Source organism: Haliaeetus albicilla, chromosome 9, assembly GCF_947461875.1.
Source record: "Haliaeetus albicilla chromosome 9, bHalAlb1.1, whole genome shotgun sequence".
NCBI classification, from domain to species: Eukaryota; Metazoa; Chordata; class Aves; order Accipitriformes; family Accipitridae; genus Haliaeetus; species Haliaeetus albicilla.
Window position 1 is genome coordinate 25,340,958 of NC_091491.1, and position 27,994 is coordinate 25,368,951.

The following is a 27,994-nucleotide window of genomic DNA, read 5'->3' on the forward strand; positions in this document are numbered from 1 at the left end:
GTGAGGGGGAGCCAGTTTCAGGAAGGGTCACCTAATGGTGGCCTTTTGTGGTTTAACCCCAGCCAGCAGCTAAGCACCACATAGCTGCTCGCTCACTCCCTGCCCTGCAGTGGGTTGGAGGAGAGAATTGGGGGAACAAAAGTAAAACTCGTGGGCTGAGATAAGAACAGTTTAATAGGGCAGAAATGAAGAAAATAACAATAATAATAATAAAAGGACTGGAATATACAAGTAATGCATAATGCAGTTGTTCACCACTTGCTGACCGATGGCCAGTTAGTTCCCAAGCAGTGATTCCCTCCCCAGGCCAACTCCCCCCAGTTTATATACTGGGCATGATGTCACATAGTATGGAATATCCCTTTGGCCAGTTTGGGTCAGCTGTCCTGGCTGTGTCCCCTCCCAACTTCTTGTGCCCCTCCAGCCTTCTTGCTGGCTAGACATGAGAAGCTGAAAAATCCTTGACTTTAATAAACATACTTAGCAACAGCTGAAAACATCAGTGTGTTATCAGTGTTCTTCTCATACTGAATCCAAAACAGAACACTATACCAGCTACTACAAAGAAAATTAACTATCCCAGCTGAAACCAGGACAGTATCCACCCCTTATTTTATACCATTTACATCATGCTCAGGTCCCATGCTTTACATCCCAATTAATCACCATCACCTTTCCTGTCCTTTGAGATATAAATATATATATAATCTGTGTGTGTATCATTCCCTTAGTCTGTGGGCCATCTCTATAAAACATTCGTTGAGTTCATTCAGGCCCCGTCTTTGGCCTCCATCTGTCACACCAGTCTTTCTGAGCAGGAGGGAATAGGTGAAGTCCGCTCAGTCAGCAGAGCAGGATTGGGTTTTGGTGCAGCGCGGTGGGTGGGTGACACTGGGCGCAGGAGGAGAATGGTGTGTAATGTTGGACTGTTGCATGCTGAAGTCAGTTTGGGTCCCATCACTACTGCGCCTTGCTCCATTTTAGCAAATTGGTAGAAGTGGTTTACCAACATAAGGAGATGGTCCTCTGCTAGTCAGAATTGATGTGCAAGCTGGGTTTAAGCGGGACAGGAACTGGGTGACTCTGTCAACTGTTTTTGCTGACAAATTTTACGTAATGCTAGTGGGGTGGTGATTGACATAGAAAAGGACGACCTTTGTGATGATTACGAGCGGCTGGTTTTTTTGAAGTGTGCAGTTGCTTTGGAGCGGTAGTTAGGCAACTACCCGTCTTTCAGAAAACGTGCCCCGAGGCGACTGGCTGTTTGCCCTCGCACGTGAGGGCAGTATGCCAGGTTTGTCACACACCGAGCCGGATTTTCTACCCACTTAACATTAATTGGATCTTCACGCTTCTATATCGCAACGGCACGTTCATCCACCACGGCACACGGGTTATCAGCAGAGAGTGCGAGTGCCCCACACGAGGCTCTGCCGCTCGAGAGTCAACATGGAAGAGATGGAGTGGTTTCAGCAGGGGCGAGCCGTGGGCGGCAGTGGGCAGCCGGAGCGGTCCAGGCGCTGGAGCGGAGGGTCCTGGCTCTGCCGGCACCTGCGGTCAGCGCTGCCCAAGTTCCTTCCCCTCGGGCACCACCGGCTACCGTGAGGCTCAGCCGAGGAGCCGCGGAGGCACCAACGGTCCCGGCTCCAGGGCGGCACCACGCCAACCGACTAACCAAGGCGAGCGGCTTGCCCTTCATGCAGGCGGGCAGAAGGCCGTCAGAAGCTTCAGCCACGAGTTAAACGCGGTCCCTCCGGGCAGAGACCTGCGCCGCTAACTGCCACCCTTCGCGCTCGGGCGGGAGGCGCGGCCGGCCACCGAACCGCTCCCTCCGGCCCGCGGGTCGCCGAGACGGCGGCGCCGCTTGCCCTGGGCCCCACGCCGGCTGCAAGCACCCCTTCCGACCCCCTCGCCCGCAGGGCAGCCCCCGGCCACGCTCCTCCGCCGAGCGCCGGGCGCGGGCGACCTTGCCCCGCGGGCGACCTTGCCCCGCGGCCTGGGTCCGCCGCCCAGCGCGCCTGCGCGGCGCCCGCCTTCCCTCACTAAAAATGGATGCCCTCCGGCCCCCTCGCACGTGAGGCGCCAGCGAGAGCCGCTTCCGCCCTCTTTCGGTCACATGACGCGCGGTCCCCGGCCCGGCAGCCCTTACGGGAGCCCGATGGGGACAAGCGGGCCGGTTTTTGCGTCTTACCTGAGGAGCGGGGTGGAAGCGCGTCGCTCCGCTTAGCGCCCCCTTCCCCTCCGCGTCCGTCCGCCCGCGGGAGGCAGCGCGAGTGTCCGGAGCGCGGCAGGAGCGGCCCGGCCGGGGCAGGCAGGGCAGGGCAGGGCAGGGCTGGGCTCGGCTCGCCGGCCGCCTTCCCGCCGCTCTGGGTGAGTACGGGCCGCCGGGGCCTGGCGGCGGCGTCTCCAGGTTGTGCCGGGGGCGGGGCGGGGCTCGGCCTGGCCGCGGGGCGCCCCCGCCTGCGGGGCGCGGGCCTGCCCCTCCCCCGCCCTCGCAGCCGTCCGTCCCCTCAGCCTGAGCCGCCCCCGCTACCGTTTTCCCTCTCGGCCCCGTTGCCGCCGCCGCGGCCCCCGTGGCTCAGGGCCCCTCCTGCCCCAGCTCCGCTCTTCGCCCCCTGCCTCCCCGCCTGCCTCGGCCCGCCGCCGCCGGCGCCCCCGCTTCCCCGCCGCGCCGCGGGGCACCCCTTCGGCTCCCCGGGCGCTTCCGCCCGTCGCCCCGGTGGCGGCCGTCCCTTCCCTCCGGTGCCGGGTGCCGCTGCCCGCCCTCGCACGCCCGGTGCTCCCAGCCCGTTACTGGAAACGCTTTAGTAGCGGGACCGGGCGCCGCTCGCAGCCGCCTTGCGCAGCTGGAGGCTGGCAGCGGCCCCGGACGCGTCCTTCGGAGGCTCGGCCCTCACGGGGAGCCCCCGTCAGCGCGGACACCCGCGGGGCGCCGCGGGCGGCGGGGAGCGAGCGCCTGAGCACGCCGAGGGCGCCCGTGCCCTCCGGAGCGCCCCGTTCCCCGTTTACCTTCTCACGTTATTGGCTGACGGGGTCTGTTGCCGAATGCTCTTAACGCTGTCACAACGCAGCGAGTGTTTGGGTGTTTCAGAGAAATGGTTGTCAGACTGTGGCGATTTGTTTCCTTCTAACGTTTCCAGTGTTTTTTTCTGTTAAGGGAAAAAAAAGAAAAGAAAAAAAAAAGGTGTTTGCGTTAAAACCTTCAGCTGGAGTAAAGCAAACTTGAAAGAATGCAGCCTTCAGTGTTTTTGTGATCCCATAGCCTTGTTCGTCTGTAACAGACGGTTTTTTTGTTCACATCATCCTTGTGCTAAGGAGAGAGGGTAATGTATTGTTAAAAGTTCAACGCATGTAACTGCTGTGCAGAACAGCTTTCGGCATTTAGCCTACGCCTAGCTCTCCTTCCCCTCAAATTGTTCCATTAGTGCTTTGTTATTTCATAGCCTCTGATTCCAAATGCCTCTGTGATATATGTTCTGACAGTTTTAGGGTCCCATAATAGGGCCCTCCGGGTCCTATAATACATGTCTTTAACTCTGCTTTAAGTCCTCCTCTTCCCCTTTTACTTGTCAAAGGATATCTAGACCCTTGCCAAAGGAGCACTCTGTAGCTTCTGTGCACCTGAACACATTAGCTGTAAGTAAAGTAGCCACATCAGGAACAAACAGTAATGTAGCTGGAGAAGTTACAATTAGTTCTGTGTAGGTTGTAAAACCTGCTCTGATCTCAGTGCTGGCACGGCTGTACTGTTACCAGTACTCATCTTCATATATCTCAGATTTACTCCGACTTCCACTCTGTGCATAACATTCCCAGTTGCGGCACAGATATGGCCAATGTCTGATTATTGCCAGAATGCTGACAAAAAGTCATCCTTCAGCTTTGTATGCATTGCTTCCTCCCCATCTCTTCTGTTGACGTTCTTGTTTAGGAGAGGGAGAAGGAGGTACCCCTATGTCTTTCTGAACGCATATAATTCACCTTGTATAAGTCCTCTTGCTCTCTCTTCCCTTATCCTCCTCTGGATTTTCTCCTTTCTGTCTTTCGTTAAATGCCACTGATGCTCATTTGTGCTTCAGCTGCTCTCTGGCCTTTATCCTGTATTTGTGATTGTATTTTTATTATCTTATCATTCTCAGACTTATTTTCTACTCTCATGCCTCTAGAGCTACGTAATTCTGTAAATATCAATCCTCCTTCTCCCTGATTTATTATTAATGTCTTCTGTAAAATGCTTTGCGTAACAAGAACATTATAGAAAACATAACTTTGATTTCTGTTCTTTTTAAATAGTTGGGGTTTTGTTATCAGGCTCTGTTGAAATATTTTAAGTTTGCTGTTGCTGAAATCTGTTTCTTGTTTTGCTGTTCTCTTGTAAAAAGGGGTAAAAGTTGAAATCACTTTGACAGCAAACATGATTCTCAATGATGCAAGTAGATGAGAAGTAGGCAAGAGTAGGAAGACATTCAGATATTGTATCTGTAGGTCCTCAGCAAGTACAGCTAAACCCACACAGTGCTATTTAGTTTATAAATAGTTTATAAACAAACCCACTGTTCTAATGCTGTCCTTTTTTGTGTGTGTTTTACCTTACAGCTGGAAAGCAGTTGTCACGCAGACTTACGTATGAAAGTAATGCTAAACTTTGGGGAAGCTGTGGTGTAAACACTGCTACTGCTGCAGTATAGTGATACTTGATTGCAAAAATTAGAGCCATACAGGTATTTCAAAATGAGAAAGTGAACAAGCAGTGAAACACCTTTTGTCAAGTCTTGTGAGCAATAACTATTCTTTAAGCTGCTGCCAGTAGATGCTCTGGGTACTTTTAAGATCTTCTTAAAATTCAGTCTCTTTATTGACATCATGATTTTTACTCCTGTCAATCTGGAAATGCTTTACCAATCATAGACCATGTTTTGAAATGAAAAGCACCTTTTGCAATGTGGAAATGTCAGAAGACTCTGTACTTTGTTCACGTCACTGGCTGATCTAGCCAATGTCTTGCAAGAGGGACAAATCTAGCCTGCAATACCAAAGGGCAGGGACAAAAAAAACCCCAAAATGAAATCTTAAGAACTTGGAAGAGACACAGCTGCTTAAGCACCTCTTGAACTCCTACAAAGCGTTTATTTCTAATCAAATTGGTTATTCCAGTTCCTTTCACTTGATACATACAAACAGTAAGAATACAGATGGATTAAATCTGCATCACTTCAGGTATTTCCCTTATAACTTTTTTTTTTTTTTTTAGATTTACGTAGAACAATGACCTTCTTCCCTTCTCCCTGATCCCCAGTTCTCCTACTGTGCTGCAGTGAGACTTTGAGATTAATGAGGTTCTTTCATTTGATTTGTGGTGATAGGAAGTCCTGAAAATAACACTGAGGATCCCAGGGTGGATTGCCAAGTGGATCGCATCTTGAATATACTAAATCTGTGCATTTAAAATAGTGTTACACAATCCAGATCCTTCTGTGTACTTCTTTCTGTGGTCTGAAGGTTACTATTAGTTTGAGGTTTTATTGATAAATACAGAAAGTATTGCTTCTCTGTGATGGTGGGAGAAATGGCTTGTGGTCCCTCTTACCTGCCACAGAGATGGTCTGCACTGAGGCATTTTGTTCGCAAAGTTCTGCATGTTCAGCTTATGAAAGCACACACGCAGCAACAGACATAGCCTTGCTGCCAAAAATAGTAAAAGAATGTAGTTGCAATTATAGTGGCAAAACCTGCCTTTTTGCCAGGATAGATCATTTCATTTAGGGAACGACTTCAAGCAATACCACTACAAGATTTCTTGCTAGAGTAAGCTATGCTTCCCATAGGCAGATTTGCCAGGAAAACTGTATTTACATATTGTGTGTGTACATATATGTATAGAAATGTATATTTCTCTCAATCCTAACCCCCAAAATAACCATTATCTCAGTCTGAGCTGTTGACAAGGCCCCCCAGCCATTGCCTGGATGAAAAGTTTCTCACAACCGAGTATTCCTTGCAGCTCACAGTTTCCTCTGGGACCCCCTTTCCAGCCCCACTCTAACTGCAGCTCCAGGATGTTTCTGTCTTAACCAAGCCCATAACCATAATCTTGGTCTGAGCCATCAGCAAGTCCACTAGTCACTGTCCAGATGAACAACTTCTCCCAGCTATCCGAGTTCCCTTTCCAGCCCACAGTTTCCATCAGCAGCCCCCTTCCAGCCCATCTCCAAGTCCAGCTCTAGGATTTCTTTTTCCTTCCATCTTAAAACCTAACCTAAAAAAACCCAGTTATCTTGGTCTTTGTCTTCCATACGGCTCTCAGCAATTACTGTATTAGTAAGTTTCTCACAGCCCAGTTTCTAGGAAATTCCTCTACTGCTTCATATGAAGTCCCCCTCCTTTTCTAGGAAGATGTGTATATAAAGTATTGGCAAACCCTTTTAAGTTTAAAGTCTTGTTTGCTCTCTGCCCATCTTGTATCTGTTCTGCAAAAGTAAGATTTTCATTTACAGAAAAATTCAGAAGTGAGAAGTTTACAGAATTGCTTGTGATTGGGAATGGGTTATGAATATGCTAGGTTTTCAAACTGATTTGACAGGCTTTTGATATGGAACTTTGTCCTTGTAAGATGGAGTGAGATCTGGGTGACTGACAGTGAGCAGAAGGCTGCTCCCCAAGCCAAGCCTTTTCTTTTGTTCCCTTACTTCAACATGCAGTTTTGTAAGACTTCATCCATTTTCTCAAATGCCAATACACTGGATCTGTGTAAATACAGATCAATATTTCAGATTTCTTTCCAATCCTGAATAGATTTCCTGCCAATCCTACCAATTCTTTTTGGTTTGTTGGTTTGGGTTTTTTTTGTTGCCAGCCAGTGCAGGAATAGTACGTTTCATGCAGAATTTCTGTGTTTTGTCACAACTCAATTTGAGGATCTTCAGTGCAGCTTTGAGTATTGCCTACAGCATCAATTTGTTCTTCTGTCATTGCCTTCAACTCTCAACTTCTTGTGACTACACTTCCGATGAATTTTATTGTATAATTTGTTTCTCTATATGAGTCTGTTCAGTTAGGATGATCTACCACTTGCTTAGTAATCAGAGCAAAGAGTTTCTTTTACACGCTTTCTGCTGATTTCCTATATTACTATTATAGCTTTTGGTTTTCTTTTGCCAGAATGAGTGGGGCTGCATTCCCATCTCCAGCTGCTGAGATGGCAGAAATTAATCGCCTTCAGTATGAAATGGAATACACCGAAGGAATTAGTCAGCGCATGAGGGTCCCGGAAAAACTCAAAGTAGCTCCTCAAAATGCTGACCTTGAGAAGGGCGTCCAAGAAGGATTTCCAAATGCCAGTGTAACTATGCAGGTTCCAGAGCGGATTGTAGTGGCAGGTATGTCTGCATCTCAATAAAAGAAAAATAGGCAAAAATTTACATAAATTCCCCAAATTTCTGGATGGACAAAAATATATACTGATATATTTTTAAAAGAAAAACCTGTAAAATGCTTTCTGGTTTTCAAACAGTTACTGCTCATCAACTTTGACTTAGGAAGTTTCTTAAACCCTGAAAATGTTCCATGAATAGTTTTGGTGTAGCTTGTAGTGGAGACAATTAAGGAATGAATTATGAACAGAAAGTTTAATTCATGACTTTTAATCTTACTAAACCATTTCTGGAGCAAAAGTATATAATGTTTATTGATTTACACCTGATTTTTCTTTATTAACTATAAGCTAAAGTAACTATGATAAGTTTGGGGGCTGTACTATATATTAGTCATCCAAAATGTGTTTGATTATAATCAGAATGCTAATTACATTAAGGATCTGTCTATTATTGGGTGGACTCTATCAGTACTACTTTAGTATTTATTGTCATGGGCTTTACAGTGACAGACCTGGAACTGCTGAAGGCCTTACAATTTGCAAACCATCCCACTGGGCGGGGCGGGGGGGGGAGTGAGTGAGCGGCTGTGTGGTGCTTAGTTGCTGGCTGGGATTAAACCACAACAGTGTGACATACATATATTTTATGCTTTGAGAGAGACACATCTTCACATCCCCAGTCACTGTATTTCTAAACAAATACACTTTTATAGGACTATGTTTTGAAATTAAAAGTGCCCTCACTTGCAATAACAGTTGATACTGCTCAGGATTACTCAGGATCATTGTTCTCGGAGAAACTGCTCAAGTAAGTGTCAATTAGTGGGGTCTTTATGAGAGCTTTGACCATAGTTTTTAACATAAAAGCCCTGTTAAAGAAAGGTACACTTAATTATTTGGCATAGTCAGGGGAAGTAACTGACGTGATGTCTTTTTGAACTTGAACATTAGCCCTCAGGCCTCAGAACAGCTTGCTTTCTATTGACAACTGATGTTCTTGCAGGTAATAGTGAAGACATTCCATTTTCCAGACCACCAGACCTTGACCTTCTTCAGTCTACTCCATTCAAACCACTGGCATTGAAAACTCCTCCTCGTGTTATTTCTCTTAGTGATCGACCGCTAGATTTTTTGGACCTAGAAAAACCTCCACAGCAGACACCTCAAAATGAAGAGGCTAGTACTTATTTTGCTTTTTCCTTAGTTGAGAAGCATTCTATTAAAGAAAGCGAAATGACCGTTGATTCCTCTACTGTGGTACAGACCTACTTGGTGCTAACATAAGTTGGGAAAATAGAAAAATATTTTTATTAGCACTGTAGTAGTTCTAAGTATGACTTTGAAGTTCGATATTTAACTGGCAGGTGGCTAGAGGTTGCCATGTTCAGTAAATTTACACAGTACTTACAAAAATGAAGTCATAATTAGAACTAAAAATACTTTTAACAAAAAAATCCTTTTGATTGAAGGGAAAGCTGCAAGATTTTTTTAATTTGCAGGTTATCAGAAAACAAACTAAGATTCTTTTAACATGTATAGTTAACCTTTGGAATTCATGAACAGATGATACACCATCACATAGAATGAGTGAGTTTTAACAAAACTGAAAACCGACTTCAAAGAATGGTATAACATTGGCATCCGGGTGGATGATGGTAATTGACATCTTAAAAACTGAAAAATATTTATGAAGCTGCATATTCTATTGACTCAGAAAATACAGTAGAAATATAATTATCTCTGGTGATAGGAAGTAATATTAAACATAATATTGCTTTCTTAAATATTCAAAATTCTGTTTGTTCATACTATTGGCATCAGATCATGTGGATAGATAACAGGATTGCAATAAGTTTGGACCTTGGTTTTACACGTACCCGCATCAGATTCTGTCATCAGTTGTTTTCTTCCTAATTATTGCAAAACCCGTGAAAACATGCCTTTGTATCTAAGGGCAGGTCTAACTTACAATCTTCAATGCAAATCATTAAGTGTCTCCTGAAATTCCCTGGTTTTTATCTCCCTCTTTCTCCCCTTTTATGCAGGTTCGATCAGTGGGAAGGCTGAAGAGAGAACGTTCCATGAGTGAAAACGCCACTCGACAGAATGGCCAGCTGGCCCGAAATGATTCCATGTGAGTAGAGTAACAGGGTGCAGGGACACAGCCACAGCTTTGTTACATATTTCCTTTGTCCCTTATCTCCTCATTATTTGTTTTTTTCCAACTAATATTTCATATGTTATGGCAAGTACATAATTTTAAGTATTATAAGGCCAGCATTTTTCTTCATTTCTATGCTTTTTGTTTAGTGAGGTGACTCATTTGTGAAGTATTTTCTTGCAGTGGATGGGTGGAAGTGTTTGTGGGCTCAAGTTGATTTCACCAGTTATCATGAATCGTTACTTCAGATTTTTCGGTTTCTGAGCTGGTATAATTCCCACCCCCCCACACCCCCTCTGAATTTTCAGGAAATTGAGTTCTTTGTACATCAAAATGTTCCCAGTTCTCTCACTGTTGATATTATAATGGGTTTCATTCATAGAAGAAGGAATACATGTATTTCCTCATGAATATTAGAATAAGTCATTTTTCCTTGGTGTCAATGTACTTAATGTATTGGAATCTGTGAGTATATACCTTAATCTTTTGAGACCAAAATGGCAAGTAGCATTTAGAATTGGAAACTTCATCTATTGTTACCATCTGAGGTAGCAATTCTTACGGTGTTTTCTGAAGACATATAAGTCTGTATATTTTTATTACATATGATAGTCTTTGATTAATCACGGTTTATTCTGAGTGACAGCATCTTTCCACCTGGCAATAACTGCTTTTGCAATGTAACATTTAAAACTCATATATAATAAGATTCGTAATACAGTTACTGTAAAGAATACTTTCCCCTGTTGAAAGGTTCTTAGATTTAAGACCTAAAAGATGGGATTCGTCTGTCCCAGTATAGACTGTATAACACTATAGCTAAGTCACCATAAACTTAATTTTCAGTAATTTGATGGAAATAAGTGCATGACCTACTTTGGGTCTACCTATTTTTAGTCTAAAATAGATCAAGTGAGTTATGTCCTAGAAATGTCTGGTTTTTTCTATTTACAGCAGGGACACTAGGAGTTACTACATGTACTACATATCTGTCTACCTGTTAGTCTAAAACTGGTGAACTGTACTCTGATGCATGTTCCAGACATGTTACAATTCTTCTCTTCCTCCAGATCTTCATGAAAATGTTGCATATCTTCCTCTTCTTAATCAGACTTTTGGTTCATAAAATTTTATAGATTGCACATGTCTAGGTACTCAAGTCCACTGAGTCATATATATTCACTGAGCTGGCAAAACTAGGTTCACATCCTTGAGCTCCTGATCAGCTCGGTCTCCAAATGTTCTATCAGCCTACTAAGTGCCCAAGTTGCCTGTGTTATCAGTCATCAGTCATGTCCTGTTGAACTGGACATACTAGAATTTCACTGCAGGAATGGCTTTCACTTGCACATAATGCGTACTGGAATAGATGGTCTTCATGTGATGGAAGCTGCTTGTGAAAGTTTACCCCTTTGATGTTACCAGCTCTGCTTTGCCAGTCTTTGATGTGTTGCACTTAAAGGAAAAACAGATGGCATATGAATTCTTGCGATTTCTTGAAATCACTTTATCCTTGCTCCCCAGGTTAGTTTAGCCTTCTGAAAGGCATGGGCTGTGTGTGCCCAGCCAGCCATCTGAGAAACTGGCAAGATAAGCTCTGACTGGATATATCCAGTTGGTGTCAGATTTCTCATGTATGTTTGGACTTCTTGAATCCAAAAATCCTAAATCTGTAAAACTCACCTCTGTGCTTTGCTGTTGCTCAGTAGCTATGTATAGAATTACTGGTTTTAAATGGTCTGAATATTATTTGCTGTCACAGTTTATTAATCTACTAGCAGTCCTTCAGAGGCCTAGCAATACAATACGTTCCTGGAATCCTGTAAATTTAAAAACGATGTGATCAACAAACATATTACTAGTAGCTTACATGATTCACTTTATCACTTACAAAAGCCAGGAAATTATGACACATCTGGAGATTAGTTTTCCTCTCTTGATGCCCATGCTAGTGCCTGCATAATGTCTGTCAAATAAATCAAACTTCTGATGCCAAGCAGTTTCCATCATGAATGTCTTTTAGGAAAATTATATAAACTTTAGATTGATCCAGGATCTCTTCTCTTTTGTTTGGATGAAAAATAACAGCTAGCTAATATTAAGCCTGCTTTATCTGCGCGCTCCGCTGCCCATGTGGAAGAAGCTATCTTTCTTCACTGCAGCATTCCACACTTGCTGACCTGCAGATAACGTATTTTAGTAGAACTCCATTTGTCTCTCATCTGCCCAAGTAACTTGTTTTCTTATGACAGAAGTTATGCTGTGCCTAATGTGTAGATCATCTGCTTTGAAACCATTGAGGTTCCTAGAAATTGCTTCTTTTTCTGTCATCATTGCTTCTTCTGACTCAGTATGATCCAAAAAGAGAGATCACTTTGAACATGCTGTGGCACTCTCAGTGATGCTGAGTGTGGCATTTCTCCCTCATCCAGGCTTTGTCAATCTCCAAGTGGAGAATGTGACTGTGTACCTGGCTAACTCTCAGGAGAATGTTCTGTGAATTCCGATTACAAAAACACTTATGTTCACGGTGGAACTTTTATGGCTCGCACAAATGCAGGAAAGCCAAGCCTTTTGTACTTGGTGAAAAAGGTATCTCTTGGCTCTTGTTTCCTCACAATTTAGGCCCGCAGGAAATACACTGTAAAGTACAAAAAATTTGCAAGTTTTGTGTAAATAAAATGAGAAGTAGTGATTCTACAAACAAAATTGATAAGGTGGCATTCTGTTTTCGCTGTGGTAGCTACTTAGAGAAGCTATCCATGTGGAAGTGTTATTGTATGGCTCAAAATAGGCAATACAAGCAAACCAACCTGCTTGATGTAAATTATGCTACATCAGATGGTACTGGCTATCACCTAGCTTATAGGCTACTATTTCTATTAGAGGTTCATAGTAAATATGATGCATGTCTTCTAAGTTTAGCTTCCAGGTTGATAAATTAGACCATTTAAGTAGATAAATTCTACTACAAATTTATTCTTTGCACTACAGAAAATGTAATTGTACAGCTGTTACCTCATTTATATCATGCTGAAATTTCTTTACTGTCTAGAAATAGCATTTTTTTACAGTGGTACAAAGCCACAAGAAACCAGCTGCTCCTAAAGTTTGTTTTTCCAGTGTTGTTGGCTGAAAAAAATAATCTTTGTTCTAATTACTGTAATGATACGTTGCTGCTTCATCAAAACTGGCTTGACTTTTAAGTTCAAATAATGTCTAAGTACTTTACTTCTGCAGTAACAAATACTGTGGTACTCTGATTTGACAAAGATCAGCTCTTTATTCCTGTGCTTGTGTGAGTCTGGTTCACATCTTCAGATAGGAGAGTCCACGTTTTACTTAAAATATTTAATTCCTATCTGAAAAAAAATTTTTTTTTTAAATGCTTGTTTCTCTTACATCCTTGAGTCAGCTTCTTGATATTATATAGTCTACTCAGATGCTGTGATTAGGACTCCATTGAAAAGGCACACGGAGCACTGCCTTTTAAAACCTTTGTTTTCTAAATAGGACTATAATACTCAAGTTTTAATCTAGGACACTGTTGTTCTTGGACAAAATGTTCAGATGTACTGCACAAAATTCCAGTGCTTGCCCTACAAAGTGAAAAAATTAAACATTCTGGAACAGATTGTCAGATTGAAGTGAAAGAGTTGGCTGGGTTCCCTATCACAGTGTTCTCTACATGGTACAGATAGTTGTTTCTTTTCTGTTGGCTTTTTTCTTCTTGTCATGCAGTTCCATGCAGAGACAGTTCTGAGAGTTTTTTGGGAGCTGGGCTTCACTAAAGACAGTAATTCTCAAATGCTTTTAAAAAAAATGAGACTAACAAGTTGGCACCTGCTTGTACAATAACTATCTATCTGCGTAGCAATGACAGCTCTCTAAATTACAATCCCTCTATTTGTAAGGATGCTTACTTAAGAGATTACAATTATTATTCAAGGTGGCACAGATCAGATACTGTCCCAAGAAATAAAATGCCACGGTTCCAGTCACCTCTTTCGACTAAGGATTGCACGTAAGCCTAAATGTTACCTGGTATATGAAAATCAAGAGTGTGTTTAATTATGTAGCTCTCTGCAGTACTAATTTTCTGACTAAGTACCTGTAGTTTAGAATATAAAATTTGAAACAACCTTCGCTACACTGAATGTGTGGTTTCTAATTTTGCTTCAGGGTTTCTCAAACTTCACCAAATAGTTTCCCTGTGTAAAGAACAGGGAAAAATACCTGATGGCAAATGAAAGGGACAGCTTCAACTAAGAACCGATTTGTAAAGAAAAATTAAATTTCAAAATAGCTTTATATTTTGATTCTTTGTTCTTTGGCTGTTTTTGAATAGCTGGAGAAACAAAGCTTTTTGTTGGCCGTTGCCAGCAAATGTTGACTGCAGGGATTCCACTTCTGCATTGGAAGTCAACAAACCACCAAGAGCACATGGAAAAGGGGATGGCATTTAATTTATTTTTTTTCTGCTCCAGCCTATCCCTTAGAAAAACACATCTCTCTAGAGAGTTCAGTTTCACGGTTTGAGAAATTCTGTTCTTCATGCTAGTTGTGGAGGGAAAGGTGATGGTGTGCATGTCTTTAATGAGAATACAGTCTATGTGGCTGAATTTAAAGTAACCTTAATTAGTTAAATCTGCTTACCTCTCATTTGATAATTCAGAACTGTAACTTGGAGAAATATCTGAAATAAACCCTGTGTATATCACAAATGCTTTGAGAAGGTTTAGGGGAGATTACTCCTAAACTAAAAACTCTGCATATAGCAGAATGTTACTGTGCTCTTCCATAGTAACTTCTGTAATTCTGTGTTGTTTGTTTTAGTTCCAAACTCTGGAATTGACTGGTGTTTTTAACCAGGGAGTGCTAAAATAAGTGGCTGGAGCTGTATATAAGAATTCTTCTCAGAAATTAAAAAAAAATTATACCTAGGACTAAGACCATTTAACTAGAAATGGAGGAGAAAAGGGGGATAGCCACAATGTCTAATGATAAGTAGTCGTACTAAATGTAGAGAATTTTCCTTATGTTAGAGATTTTTTTCTTATGTCATCTTGGCCGATTTATATATCGGATATGTCCTTCATAATATTTCTTGTCCATGGTCTCTGACATAGTCCAAAGGACTACCACGTGTTTACAGGACAATAATTTTGAATCCTGAAAGGGGAAGATAGAAGAAATATTTGGCTTATTTGGTTTTGGTTTTTTTTTTTTTCTTTGTCCCCCCATGTTCCTTAATTCTGACATTTCAGCCGTTCACAGAGTTATTCTCACTTTCAGACAGAAAGGAAGAGAGAGGTCAGTCTCAAACTATGGACTTTAGAAGCATATTAAAATTAGCAACAGCCTTTGTGGAGAAAATTTGAGTAATTTCATGTAGCTGTACAGTTTAGCTCATATTCAGGAGCAAATAATCTTTTAAATAATTAAATCATTTAAGAAACTAAACATTCTCTTAAGTAAGAGTTAAGTAATATCTTAAAATGAATGAAGTAATCTCTTGGAACTGCCTTTTCTTACAAGCCACCTATAAAACAATAAGCATAAAGTAGCCCAGGGACTAGACCATGGGGTTAGGAATTATCTAGTTCTGAAGGCCGCCTTGATTTTTCCTTATTATAGATGCTTTCCATTTAATCGGCACATGTAACTTTCTTCTAGGGAATTTTATGCAGTTTTAGTTAAATAGTTTTGGGGGATTTTTTTTTTTCAGTACCTACAGAAGACTTTGTATGCAAATAATATCACTGTGGTATTTAATACCATTCGGGACAACAGGAATTCCACAATAACTTCTAATTTGCAATATGTCTAAAACCTGTTTGTTAACTCTTTTTAAGCTGTCTTTCAGCCTATTCTGTAAATCTCTGAAGTGATGAACAGGAAAAATTACTTTTAATGTATAACATGCTCTAAGTTGAAACCTTCAGCTCTTACCTAATTTCCCTCAAACCAGCAAATCCACAAAGGAGTAGAAATTCTCATAAATTCACTTTAGTGGTGATATTTCCATACTTGCCCCTGCTTCTTTTTTCTAGTGAAAAAAGATCTAGATATTTGAAAGAGATCTGGATATATGAAAAAAGCTGGATATTTTTCTAGTAAATATTGGCATTTCCAGTGCAATTCAAGAGTAAAATGAGTGGGTGTGACCACTACCATTGATTGCAAAGAAGTCATCAGAAGTAGAAGAGAAAGATGGATTCCGTAAGTCTTGGAGAACGATAAAAGCTGTAAAGAAGCAACATAGATGTTTATTGATGTCTCTTCCTTTTTACTTTCTCTTGTCCAAATGTAGTCTACAGCAGCATAAAAAGATATCTGCAGTTTAGGTAATAAATAATGACTGGTATCAGTCAAGCACCCGACTTTCTTTCAAGAAACATGAGCAAATCAAAGGCAATTTATCAAAACTAATTTCTGTCTGATGGAGGTGAGGTTTGCATAATCCAAATGGTCATGTTTGAATTTCAATCCTGTGTATTTTAAATATTATTTTTGCATCACAGTCAAAAAGATCATGTAATTTGTTTTCACTGGGATATGAATTGTGTTGTTTTTTTTAATTTCTTGCAGTTGCCTTTAAACTTGGTTCATGTGCAAATCAAAATACTATCTTGATCTTTAGTCACAGCTTGAAGAAAAATTATTGTTGAAGAGGCTCTGTGTGAGATTCTCCTTATTGAAAAAGGCTTGTGTTTTGAAAAGAGATTATGTGTAGAATTTTCTTAAAATGCCAATGCTTGTAAAAACACTTTTCTCACTGATGTCAGTGACAACTTGAATACTGACTTCAACAGGTACAGGTTTAGCTGGACAAGGACTTTCTAAAATTAACTTGTGTAACAGATCAAAACTGTGTCCTTGGATTATTACTTGTGTTTGTTTCTGAAGAACATAGATAAATGTAGCTCATGATCCCTACGCTACTAGAACTTGGGAGTGTTACCTTATAGTGGTGGGAGAAGGGTAAACCAAAAGCAAGCAATAAGCATTTTGGAATGGGGTCTATCTGAAAAGCTTTTTTTAATTTAAAATCTGACTATAGTATTTCTCTCTTCATTTACTATGCTTGTACGAACAGTGTGACACCATCACTGCAACAGGCTCGTGTCTGTCCTCCCAATATGTTACCTGAAGATGGAACTAATCTTTACTCTGCTCGTGGCATTTTGTCGTTTATCCAGTCTTCCACTCGTAGGGCTTACCAGCAGGTCTTGGATGTGCTGGATGAAAACCGCAGGTGATTGGTTGTCACTGATTCTGCCAGCTTTTACTGCTTTTCTTTTTTCTTTTCTCCTTTTTAGTGGAGTTTGGTTTCTGTTTACAAAATAATGAGATTAAATTATTTGCTTTTGCTTTCCTTTGCTTTCACTATTCATAAGCAATTTAATTGTCCAAAATTCACATTTCAAAATGCTTCTGTTTCAGTCAAATATAGCATTGTTTTGGTTTCCTTCCAAATAAAAATCAAAATAGGAAGTGTTAGTCTGTGACTGAAAGGGATTTTGCTGTTCCCAGATTGTCAGTGTTTTCTGCAACTAATACTTGACCCTGAGCTTGCAAATTTATTAGCCTTGTCTTCTGCTTTTCTGTTGGTGAGCAGTGGTGCAAATCAATAAGATTGGGTTGATGTTGTCATAAAGCATTGAAACAAATGTGCAGAAATTTGAGGGTAGAACAGGGTAGAATATTATGCAAGGCATTGTAGACACTGCTTTTGATAATGTGTCAAGACTTTAGGCTGTTTCTGTTTATATTGGGAATAGTTATCTCTGGTTGATACATGACTGATGGTGACCACTTTGCTGGATGCTGAGAGCAAGAAAGGCAATGCATACCGAGAAGCTGGTTGCTCCTCTGTTTAATGCTGTCTCTGTTTTATGGATAAGATGATACTTCGAAAGGTAATGAGCCAAACCCAAGCCTCATGGCAATCACTGTATTTCCATTCTCTTCAGTGAAGTTTTGCCCACTTGATGTATCCTTGGACTGTTTTGATTTGGCACTTCTAAGCGTTACAAGAATGGCATGTTTAACACTATAGAAATATTTATAAAGACTAATAATGGCAAGGTCAATTTACCAAAAGCAATTTTCATTTCAACAGTATGCTAGCACAGAGGTTCAGGTAAAAATTGCACAATTAGTCTCTAGTCGAGACCTCTAGGGCTTGCCAAGAGGTCGAATTAGAGGAGATAGTTGGCAAGAACATTGGGAGGTACTGCTCATTCCTCCTGCAGCCCTTCAGTGTGGCCTGTGCTAGAAAGTTCTTTGGAATTTGCCATCTGCCTCTGATTGCTAATATCCCAGCAGCACTCTTAATACTTTATAGTCTGAAGTAAAATGATTTGCTCTCTAGTTGTTTTGGTAATAAAATGTGACTATCAAGCCAATCTTATTGTGAATGTCTGTGTGTTTGCAGTCACTTTCCAAACTGGCACCTCCTGTAGCTCACCGTGCTTGCTGACCTGATGTAAATGCCCATATTAGCATTCCTGAATTGTAGAGAACTCCAGTCTTGCTGGGCTTTATGTTCTTAAACTGGGACTTAAAAAAACAAAAAAAACCCCACAAAAATAAATTAGCTGTGTAGTTCCCCTTGAAATTCTGTGAGTTGGGTGCTTAACCCTGACTTAATCCTATGAAATTTCAGGCTGGAGCTGTTAAAATTTTGATGCCTGTCAACAGTTGGATAGCAATACCTTTTTTCCTTGTCAAATTAAACATTAGATGGAATTACAAGTTTGTTTTGTTTTACAAAATTAAAGCTCGTAGATAAGGAGGAATTCTACTGTCTGTGAATAATAGCACTTATGGATACTGTGCCAAGTCCTTGTTAAAATATAGAAAGAAATTCTAGCCCTTTCCCCAGTCTGCAATGAAGCTAACAGGTTTTATTCCTGGCTTCAGTTAGGCATGTTCTTGCCCATGTTTTCTTGGATTCTGGAAAACATACACATATGCACACATACACTTTCAACTTCAGTTATCAGAAAATTTCTGGGGTTCTGAATACTTCAAAAGCTGCATTACTCTTCCTGGTTTGGGTTAATTTTTGAAGTGTTCTTACTAACCTTCCTAGAAGAAATGGGAAACCTGTTTCTAGTCACCTATGAACAAATAGGTGCCAAAATAATGAACTTTTCAATGGGGTGAAAGTGTATTCTTTGTGGTTGGGTGTTTAGATACCCACCATTACTCTTCAGCTGGCGTAGGAATGTGAAATTTGGATGATCCACTTGCATGGTTGCAAAATATTGTTCATTTTAAATTGCTCCAACCCTGCACTCTGTTCTTTTGCTCTGTGTAACGTGCTTTCTATCTCAAAATCTTATCTATTTTAACATTTTATGCTTAATACTACAAGAGATCTTTTAAAATGAACAAGATCTGACTATGAGTTACTCACTGGAAATATTTTTAACTTGTTTCATGGCTTGCTTTTTTCAAAATATTTTCCAATCTACTAAAACTGCTAACGGTAGGTGCTGATTATACTGCTGCAGATTATGAATTATGCCTAGTTTAGCCAGCACTGCTCGCATAATAGGTTATTTAAATGGGTAACAATTTAATGATCACTGTTTACACTGTTTACTCTTGCATTTCCTTCAGCTTGGACAAGGACAATAGGTCAGTTTTGTTTTCCAGTTCTAACCATTTTTCTGTTTCAGTTTCTGTCAAATGACTGTAGGGCCTATACCTAGTGTCTTTTAAAGATTGATCTTTTATGGTCTAGGCAACAAAAAACCCAGCCCTGCGTTTAAGGAGATTTTAGTGATGTCTTAAATGCAGGAAAAAAGGCGATTTCATATCTGAATAGAGTTGTGTTGAAATCTGTACTTTATCTGAACTATTCTTCATCTCTTGGGTCAATACCTTTTTATTTAGGAGAAAAAACTATGGAAATTTATTACTATTTTTTTTTCTTCAGGATAGCCCATTCTAAAAAGCCACTATCCTTCTTCAATGCCAAACTTCACCCACATAATTATATCTTGAGGTGTTATGAGATCACTTTTTGTATTGAGCAAGTTAATGATATTTTTCATGGTAGAAATAAAATGCAATGTGAGTTAAGACAATTGAAGAGGGCTACACATTACTTTGGATTGGGGTAATATAGTTCAGAAGAAAATGAAATGAGTCTGCAGATGCGAAGAAGCATGGGAATAGCCATAGCCTATTGCTTTATTGAAGCACCGAGACAAGTGAGGAGAGCAGTTTCATCCAGTCACTGATTCTTCAGTGCACCAATAATTTTGGTACTTCAGAAGCTGAACTCCTTACCCAGTTCACGTCTGGAACTTATGGCCCATTATTGCCCATTCTTATAGCTTTTCTGAGATTTCCAGAGGTGTGTTAAAGTACAGTGATAGGTGAACATAGCTGCTACCTCTGCTGAACAAAGCAAACGTGCTGGCCTCGGTCCCCTGTGCACATGCACAGAAATGATGGAAGTTGGACCCAGGTGCCTAGATTGTCCATGCCTTGTGTTTATGATTGCATCATTACTGTGGTATTTCCATTGCATGCTCAGCTCTAAGCAGCGGAAGGCAGACCAGATTCATTTGGTCATTGCCTTACTGCCTGTTTTCCCACTGTTATTAAGTTGTATTACTGTGCATTCCCTTCATGTTTCAGGCTGCTGCTGTATTTGCAGTGAAATGGTTAAGTGTTGAGTATACATGGCCTCAGAGTTATGGCTTCTTCTGATCATGTGTTAATGTTTAGGATGGAATTGACAGAAGTAGCCAGAAAATTTAAAGTTTTAATGTACTTTTACTCAGTTTTTTACAGAAGGCCATGTATTGAATAGCTTGACTATATTATACTTGTGCATTCTGTATTTACCAAAAAACTTGGTGCTGATTTAGGGGTAAAGTGATCTCAGTTATGAGGCCGCTGTGATCTATATAATGAATTTTTTTGTTGATCTATAAAACCAAGCAAGTAAAAAGTGCGGGAGAGGCAGGGGAATATTCTGGTGATCCTTTGGGGTCCACCTGTAAAGAAATAAAATGTGAACTGCAAAGAAAAGGAAGAAATCATGTGCAGCTTCTTAACAGCCTGGCTGTGTTGAAAAGTAGGATTAAAGACTTGTCTTTAGCTTAGATTAAGTTCCTGATTTGCACAGATCCCAGAGTGCTCTAGTTTTGTTCCTTGCTGTAGCCCTCAGCTACCTCCAAGCTTGTGGCTTTCCTTAGGAAGGGTAGTGTGAATTAGTTAGTATTGATTAGTTCTACAACAGCTGTAAAACTTTGCCATGAAATACCACAGAGTCCAAGAGTTTAGAGAGCATTTGAGACCTATCGTTTTCATTACACAAAATCCAAATGTTGTTGTCCTATGTCAGATGATGTGGGAAATGCCTGTTGGATGCTGACAAGCTGGCGTTCACATATCTACCAATTAATTACAGGTGACTTATGTTCACAGACCTTTTCTGTAGCTGCTGTTTGCTGAATTTCTTATGCTTTCTTGAAGTATTTAGTTCTAGCATCTGTCAGACAAGACTTTAGACTAGCTGAATTATTTCTCTGATTAAAAAATAGGAATACCTTTTTTGGTAACTTTCTGCAAGACCTCATGCATTTAGGTAAGAATATTCTTTTATTGTACGTATTGGGAATGGGGGTTTCTGTTTTGTAAAACACATCCCGCTGGCTTGTCTTATGTGCTAGATGGAAAAACATTGTGGTCTGCACTTAATGGTGCTGATTAGAGTAGGACCTAGTCCCAGTAAGTATTGGATCGGGTAGCAGAGTTTGCTAATGCTCCCAGATCCTGCTCCTATTAAATGAAACTAGTGGTTGTGATGTTTTTGCATGGTTCTTGCTTGTTTTCAGGCTAGGCCACAGTGTTCTCCCAGCCACCTCAGCACCAAGCCTCTGCTTCCTACATGTACCTGCCATAAAGATCTTCATACCTAGATTGTCTTTGTCTTTAATTTTATAGCCTGGAGTATACATGGTTTAAATGCATGGTACAAGTGCCTCCTGTTGGCATTGGGAAAATGGAAGAAACTGAAAAAAGATTTCAGACTCTTGAACAGTTTGTTACACATCATAGATGTGGAACGCTAATGCCTCGTTACCAGAGGTACTGAAAACACACAGTACCACTTTTGTCAGACGGTACTGCTGGTATTCGCATCTTCTGTAAACTGGGACACAGTAACTTCTTATTGCAAAGTTAGTGCATATTACATAGTTGCAGCAACTTTAAAAGCTGTACCTTTTATTCCTCTCTGCCTAGAAAGAAAAGGAAAAGAAAGAGCAACACTTACAAGGATGTTCATACCATCTACTCGAAGCTTTTAGTCACTTCTTCCTGGAGAGATCTACCTCCCTTCAAACTATATGTGGTCCTTAGGCTGCTAGCCCAGGCTTTCTGAATTACATCTAGCACAGATGAATAAAGAAAAGACAAATCTCCCCTTTCCCTAGAGGGAGGAAAGAATGATTAAAAAGGCTTTTATAAGTATGTGTAGATACTTGCCCTCCCCCCATTGTTGTTGGGTGGGGGTTTGGGTGGATTTTTTTTTTTAAACCTGAAGTTTCCCTTGGTTGTTTTATAAGGCTGATAACCTCCACCCAAACCTCTATTCCAGCATTTGTCCTCCATGAATGAAGCTGTATCAACCAAAATTTGCCTACATGTCTTAGCTACATAAACATTCAGTGTTGATTAAATCTGAATGAGAGAAATGTGAAAGTGCAATTTACAACAAATTAAATAGATATTATATTGTATTGAAACATTATACGATATAAGTGGAAGTATTTTGATGTTCCCTTGTTCTGTGTGTTTTACCTCTTACCTCTGTTTGTCATTTCCTGTTTCTGTCTTGTGCTTTCTATCTACAAAAACCTGCTGTAGGCCAGTGTTACGTGGTGGGTCAGCTGCTACCACTTCTTCTAACCCTCATCATGACAACACCAGGTAAAGAGTGTTTTTTTGTTAGTCATGATCCACTAATTTAGATTCTAAAATTCAGACTTCCGCTTCCCTGTTTCTAGTGTCCTTATTTTAAAACACAATGCTTACTGCTATCCTCCCTCTCAACTTGAGATATTTCAGGCCTTTATTCCTTACCCATCCAAGTCACCTGCAAAGACCTCACTTGTCTAATAGATATAATGTGCTCCAGAATTCTGACTCAAAGTAATGTGCAAGGGGAGGCTGTTAAATTACATTACCAGTATACTTCAGGTATTTCCTATTTAGCAGTGAGTTTCATATTTTTATTCCTAGAAAATTTGGCCTTGCATCACCTTATTTTTTCCAGGTGTTCTCAGTAACATGCCTGTGATTGTTAGTTGTAGCTGGATGCCTCTTCACTGCCATTATCTTGGCGGACTGACATAATTTCAGTGGAACTGGTTATAAGATTGACACATAATCTCATGGTCAGAATGAAGGGAAAAAAAAAAATAGTCCCTTCTGCATCTGTTGTTCCCATTTGCCACTACACTTCTGTGTTTTCATCCAAATGGAGATTACATTTGTGCTTAAGTAGACACTGGATTCAAGCAGGTGATTCTTCTCTAACACAAGAATTCAGTTTTTGTAACAGTCCAAGAGATTACCTCAAGGGATTTCTTGCTGGTAACCCTCTTGATTTAATACCTGGAACAGTTTGGAAGTTGGTAGAGCAGCAGTGTTATACTGTGACTTTATATTACATTTATCTGACCTGGGAGGGAGGACTGCCCATCTCACTGAAATGATGAGCCTCTCTGCTTTTCCCAAGAGATGGTGAGGGACAACTATACTGTGGATCTAGTAGACTTTTCTAATTTTTTTACCATCTGCTACAAATAAAACAATGGCTACAAAAACACGCTCCCTGGAAATATCTTTGGCTTTCAGAGGACCTGTAGTAGTAAGAAAAATTTGATTTTTTTTTTTGTTTGTGCAAAGCTTCAGACTTTTTTTTTAACAGTAGAAATGTTCAAATTGTTTTATAATTAACTTAGGTTTATTTTAAAACAATGTTGCTGAATTAGCAATGTGAGCTTTACAGCACTGAGGAAATAAAAAACAAACAAACGAACAAACAAAAAAAACCCAAAACCCAAGCAAACTACAACAGTTTCAGTCTTTTTAATATTGCCCAAACTGAAAGAACTACAAGTAGTAAATAGCATAAATTATAGTTAAGTGAATGTTTGAAGTCTCCTTAGAATAAAAAAAAATTAATAATAGCCTTAATGAGAAAATCTTTTTCTAACAAAAGGAGTTGCCAAAACTTTTTTTGTCTCATACTGTTTTTAAAACAGCTATGAGTCTGTTGACAGACAATTGCTTATTTGACTATTCCCTTACTAAAAGCTGTTTTTATCCTAAACCCAGGATAAAACCTGGAGAAGGTTTCCCTATTCCTGTATACCCTTCAACCCCCAAAAACATGGATCAAAACATAATTAACTTCCTATCTTTTATACAGTGTTGCTCAAGGTTCTCATTGTTATTTAAGTCCAGACTAATGCAACTCTCATCTAGAAACAGCAGTTCTTATTTAGAAACAATATATTAATGAACAATAATACAGGAAAACTTTTGACAAGTTGGCGGGGGCAGGGAGGGAAATCTTGCCTGAGCTGAGGGCATTTTATAGAAGTTTGCTGAAAGTGATGAAAGAACGTGCAGTGCAAAAGTAGTATCTGCACTTAAGTGCATTCTGCAAGCTTCAGGAATTCTACTCATATTCATGTTAGTTGAAGTTGACCATTAACTGTCATTAAATGCTAAACATTCTTTTAGGTGTATTTTGTTGTGAATTTGGCAGCCTTGACATTATTTTGTTCTCTTTCCTAAGCTGTTTGCAGCAGTTGTTCGTATGTCCTAATGAGAAAGCAAGTCACAGGGAACTAATACGGGAAACTGAGGTTTTAAGATAGGAAGTGAGAAACTCAGTGGTAGGTGCAGCATTGGGAATTACTTTTACCTGTTAGTTGTTGGAAAAGAATCTGGTTAAGAGGTAGCATTTGGATGATCAAAACACATACTTTGTGTAGACTTTCTGCCAGTTCCCAACTGATAATAAATATGCCAGATTTAATTAACTTGCCCTGGAGTTAGACTACTGCTTTCTCTGAATCGCTACATTGAGAAAACTGAGAGGTGCTCTGGGAGCAACCTTGCTAATGCACACAAAGTTCAGTGACTCTGCACTAGACTCTTTATTTGTAAGGTTCTCTGCCTGAAATACTGAGATGAATGTGACTGAGATTATTAGTCTCAGTAGGTGTCCACTTGGGATATTTAAGTAGGTACCGAGCATAAGACACGCAGTTCTTTCCAAGTCTTCATTTGGTTATTTCTGATCTGTTGCCAGGCCTCTTGCAACTTTGGCGTTTTAGCTCAGGCAGTTTTCAGGCTTCATTAATCAGTTAAATAACTGGAAACAGTCTTTTGAGAGACCAGGTGACAACAAGAAGTCTGTCTGTGTGGAGAATCTTCACAAATATTTGAATGTGGAGAGCAATAAACCCAGATTCAGTCAAGTACTTACCCACTTCGTATGCGTTTGTGCCTTATTCAGTTAGGATCCTATTGAGATAGACAACTCTAAAAGCTGGAAAAAAAGTTTTATAATTCTTCTCTTCGTCACCACCAAAAAAATACTTCTACTAGAATGTTGATAAAATATGGTACTTGCTAATCTTTGCATGGATGAGACAGCTAAGCTATCTCCCTTATTTGATAGATACGGTCTTTCCAACTTGGATACTACGCTTGAGGGAACACCAGATGACATGACAGTTGTAGATGCTGCTTCCTTAAGAAGACAGGTATGTAAAGCATAGTAGTTGGTAATATTAAGAAAAAGCTGTAGTGGTAAAATGGGGGAACAGGTGTTCTGTGTGGCTGCAAAGGTATCCATAACAGACATGGTGAGGGATCCCCTCTGTACCTCTGCTGGACTGCCCTCTTGTATCCAGTATTGTTCTGGGAATCTGGAGAGTCCAACACCATTTCTGTTCCTAATTATTAGGGACAGGAAGAGCTGATTACTAGTGATTGAAGATAGAAAGTGAAATTATCAAGTGTTTAAAATCCATCTGTCCAAGAAACTAATTTTACATGGCTATTCAGAAGCTTCTAGAAAGTCTGGCAACTTTTAATGAAGTATTAAAAGCCTTTATTTGTTTTTTAGATAATCAAACTTAATCGCCGTCTACAACTTCTGGAAGAAGAAAACAAAGAGCGTGCTAAAAGGGAAATGATCATGTATTCAATTACTGTAGCTTTCTGGCTACTCAATAGCTGGCTTTGGTTTCGGCGCTAGACACAGCTCTCAAAGATTTAGTAGTTGAAAATACAAACAATTGGAAAAATTCTTTGTTCCTGTTTCTGAATTGTATGCAGTTTTATAATTCATACACTGGAAACTTCCACCACAGATAAAGGCTATAGAATTGCAGTGTTAATGGGACACCTTGTTGTTCAGTTACAATGTATTTAATAGATTTGCATTGCAAATACTTGCAGTATCCTCCTTTGCATGCTTCAATGTAAATATGGATCAGCCGATATGAAGTTTGCTTCATGCAATGTAAGGACAGTGACCTACAGGAGTAACCACTGGATGTTTTGTTGTGGTGGGAAGTGAACAAATGGAATGGGTTTGGAAAAAAATATAAAAACAAAGGAATAAAAAGTAGTTTTTATTGTTCTGTTGTTAGATGCAATTAAACATGATTGCACCTAGTTTTCCTTTAGTCTGAGTAGTTTGAGGTGTGCCATATTCAAGGAGTGTGCCCTGTTTCATGAGTATGTCCCTTGTTTAAGCACATATTCAGGTCAAATAATAAAAGGAATTCTTTGCTAACATGCAGATTGTCCAGAGGTGTAATATGTTTTTTGGTTTTTTTTAGCTTTAATTTTGCAGATGTTTTTCTATAAAATACATTTTTAAGCAAGTCAGTCTGTGAGTGATCAAAAGATTATGGAGTACAAGAGACTGATGTAGTTAATAAAACTCTCTCAAAAAAATGCCAAATCATTGTTTAATATTATTTTAAGAAAATTTATTTCAGGGTTCATCTAAACTGTCAGTCTTTGAAGTAAGTAGCAGTGATGGACTGAACAACTCAAAAGCAGCAGGTGGGCTGCTGCTAGCCTGCTGCATGCTACCATCCCCTGCATCTTGTGGAGTTGTTCTCGGTGTGTGTGGTGAGTACGCAGGTATGGGAAGTTAGCCTGGTGTCCCCACATACTGTGGTCAGTTTAAACATCCCGTTCAGCCCTGTGATCCACCACCTGTTTTGGTAGATACGGTCTGGGGGAGTGGTGAGCCACGCAGGGTACTGCTGGGGGCAGCTCGGCCTCCCTGTGTGTTAGTAGTGGCTTCCTGCCCCTGTATGGCTGCAGTTGCCGCTTCCACTCAGGTGCAGTGCTGTAGCAGTCACAACCCCCTCCCCTGGGGGTGTATGAAACAACTAAAAGCGTCAGCGTGTGAGTGAACACGCAATGATGCCAAAACAGTGCTTCCAAGGGGTCATTTCCTAGAACAGCTAGACCTAGACCACTGTGCAGGGCCATTTCTGGGCTCCAGAAGTACACAGGCTGGTGAAGAGATGATGGTACCCAACAGCTGCAGAAGAGAAGGACGTGGGGCCTCTTTCAGCAATGTCCTTGGCTCGCCCTGCAGCAGCAAAGGCTGCGGAACAGTACCAGGGCAGGGCTACCTTTGTGCAGAGAGACGCCCACCAGCTGGGAAGGTCGGTCGCTGGCACTCCTGAGCAGCTGCTGGCTGCGTGCTCCGGTTTGGCGGCGGCGGTTTGGCGGCGGCGGTGGGCAGTGCCCTGGTGAGGACAGATTGTTCAGGATGCACCAGCAGGAGAAGCCCTGAGGAGTTGGATACTTACGCCGTGAGTGCCTGGTTAAGGAACGCTCCTCTCGTACATTTCACGTTCTGTCAAGTTAAATAGGGCATTGTAGCCCGTGTTGCGTGGCTTTTGCACTACTGTATAGGCTGCTGCGCCTGCTTCCTCGTGCTTTTCTGCATTTGGCTGTTGCATATATTGGTTTTAGGCTTTGTTCACTGTGTGACTCCATTGGCTATTCAGGGCGTTTGCCGCGCATATTTTCTTACCGTCACCGTTGGAAGCGTGTGCCTTTGTCTTTTAGTGAAAGACAGCGTGAAGGGAAGGGCCTGCTTTGCACGTTTTGTGTGTTCTCACAAATTTTATAAGGCGATCTTTAAAGGTGTACTGTGTGAGCTCTGATGATGCAAACGAGGGTTAGGGCTCCTAGAGATTTTACAAAGAGGTGCACAGGTAATAGGAAAAAATGAAGCTTCCTTTAAGGGAGCAAACCCAGACTTTGTCTTGCAAGTGGAAGTGAAACCCAAAAGAAGAGCAGATTTTAAGAACGTCTCGCGCGGTGCGCGGCGGGGGCTGTCAGTTCTTCCTCAGCCGGGAGGATGAGCG

At 40.9% G+C, this 27,994-nt stretch overlaps 1 protein-coding gene across 12 annotated transcripts; it reads left to right on the forward strand.

Moving 5' to 3' along the window:
• Positions 1–2,112: 2,112 nt before the first annotated feature.
• Positions 2,113–26,393, forward strand: MFF (mitochondrial fission factor). 12 transcript variants are annotated; one of them, XM_069792152.1, is made up of 11 exons: positions 2,113–2,370; positions 7,159–7,376; positions 8,376–8,548; positions 9,418–9,506; positions 13,483–13,557; positions 16,633–16,791; positions 19,167–19,184; positions 21,107–21,150; positions 22,434–22,496; positions 25,267–25,351; positions 25,717–26,393. In XM_069792152.1, exons 2-10 carry the CDS (start codon positions 7,160–7,162, stop codon positions 25,317–25,319), a joined length of 891 nt encoding a protein of 296 aa, XP_069648253.1. In that variant the 5' UTR covers positions 2,113–2,370; position 7,159; the 3' UTR covers positions 25,320–25,351; positions 25,717–26,393. The 12 variants fall into 12 exon arrangements, with proteins under 12 accessions (XP_069648253.1, XP_069648247.1, XP_069648251.1 ...); XM_069792146.1 differs by lacking the exon at positions 21,107–21,150 and having other exon boundaries at positions 2,115–2,370; XM_069792147.1 differs by lacking the exons at positions 2,113–2,370; positions 21,107–21,150 and adding an exon at positions 4,699–4,721.
• Positions 26,394–27,994: the final 1,601 nt, after the last annotated feature.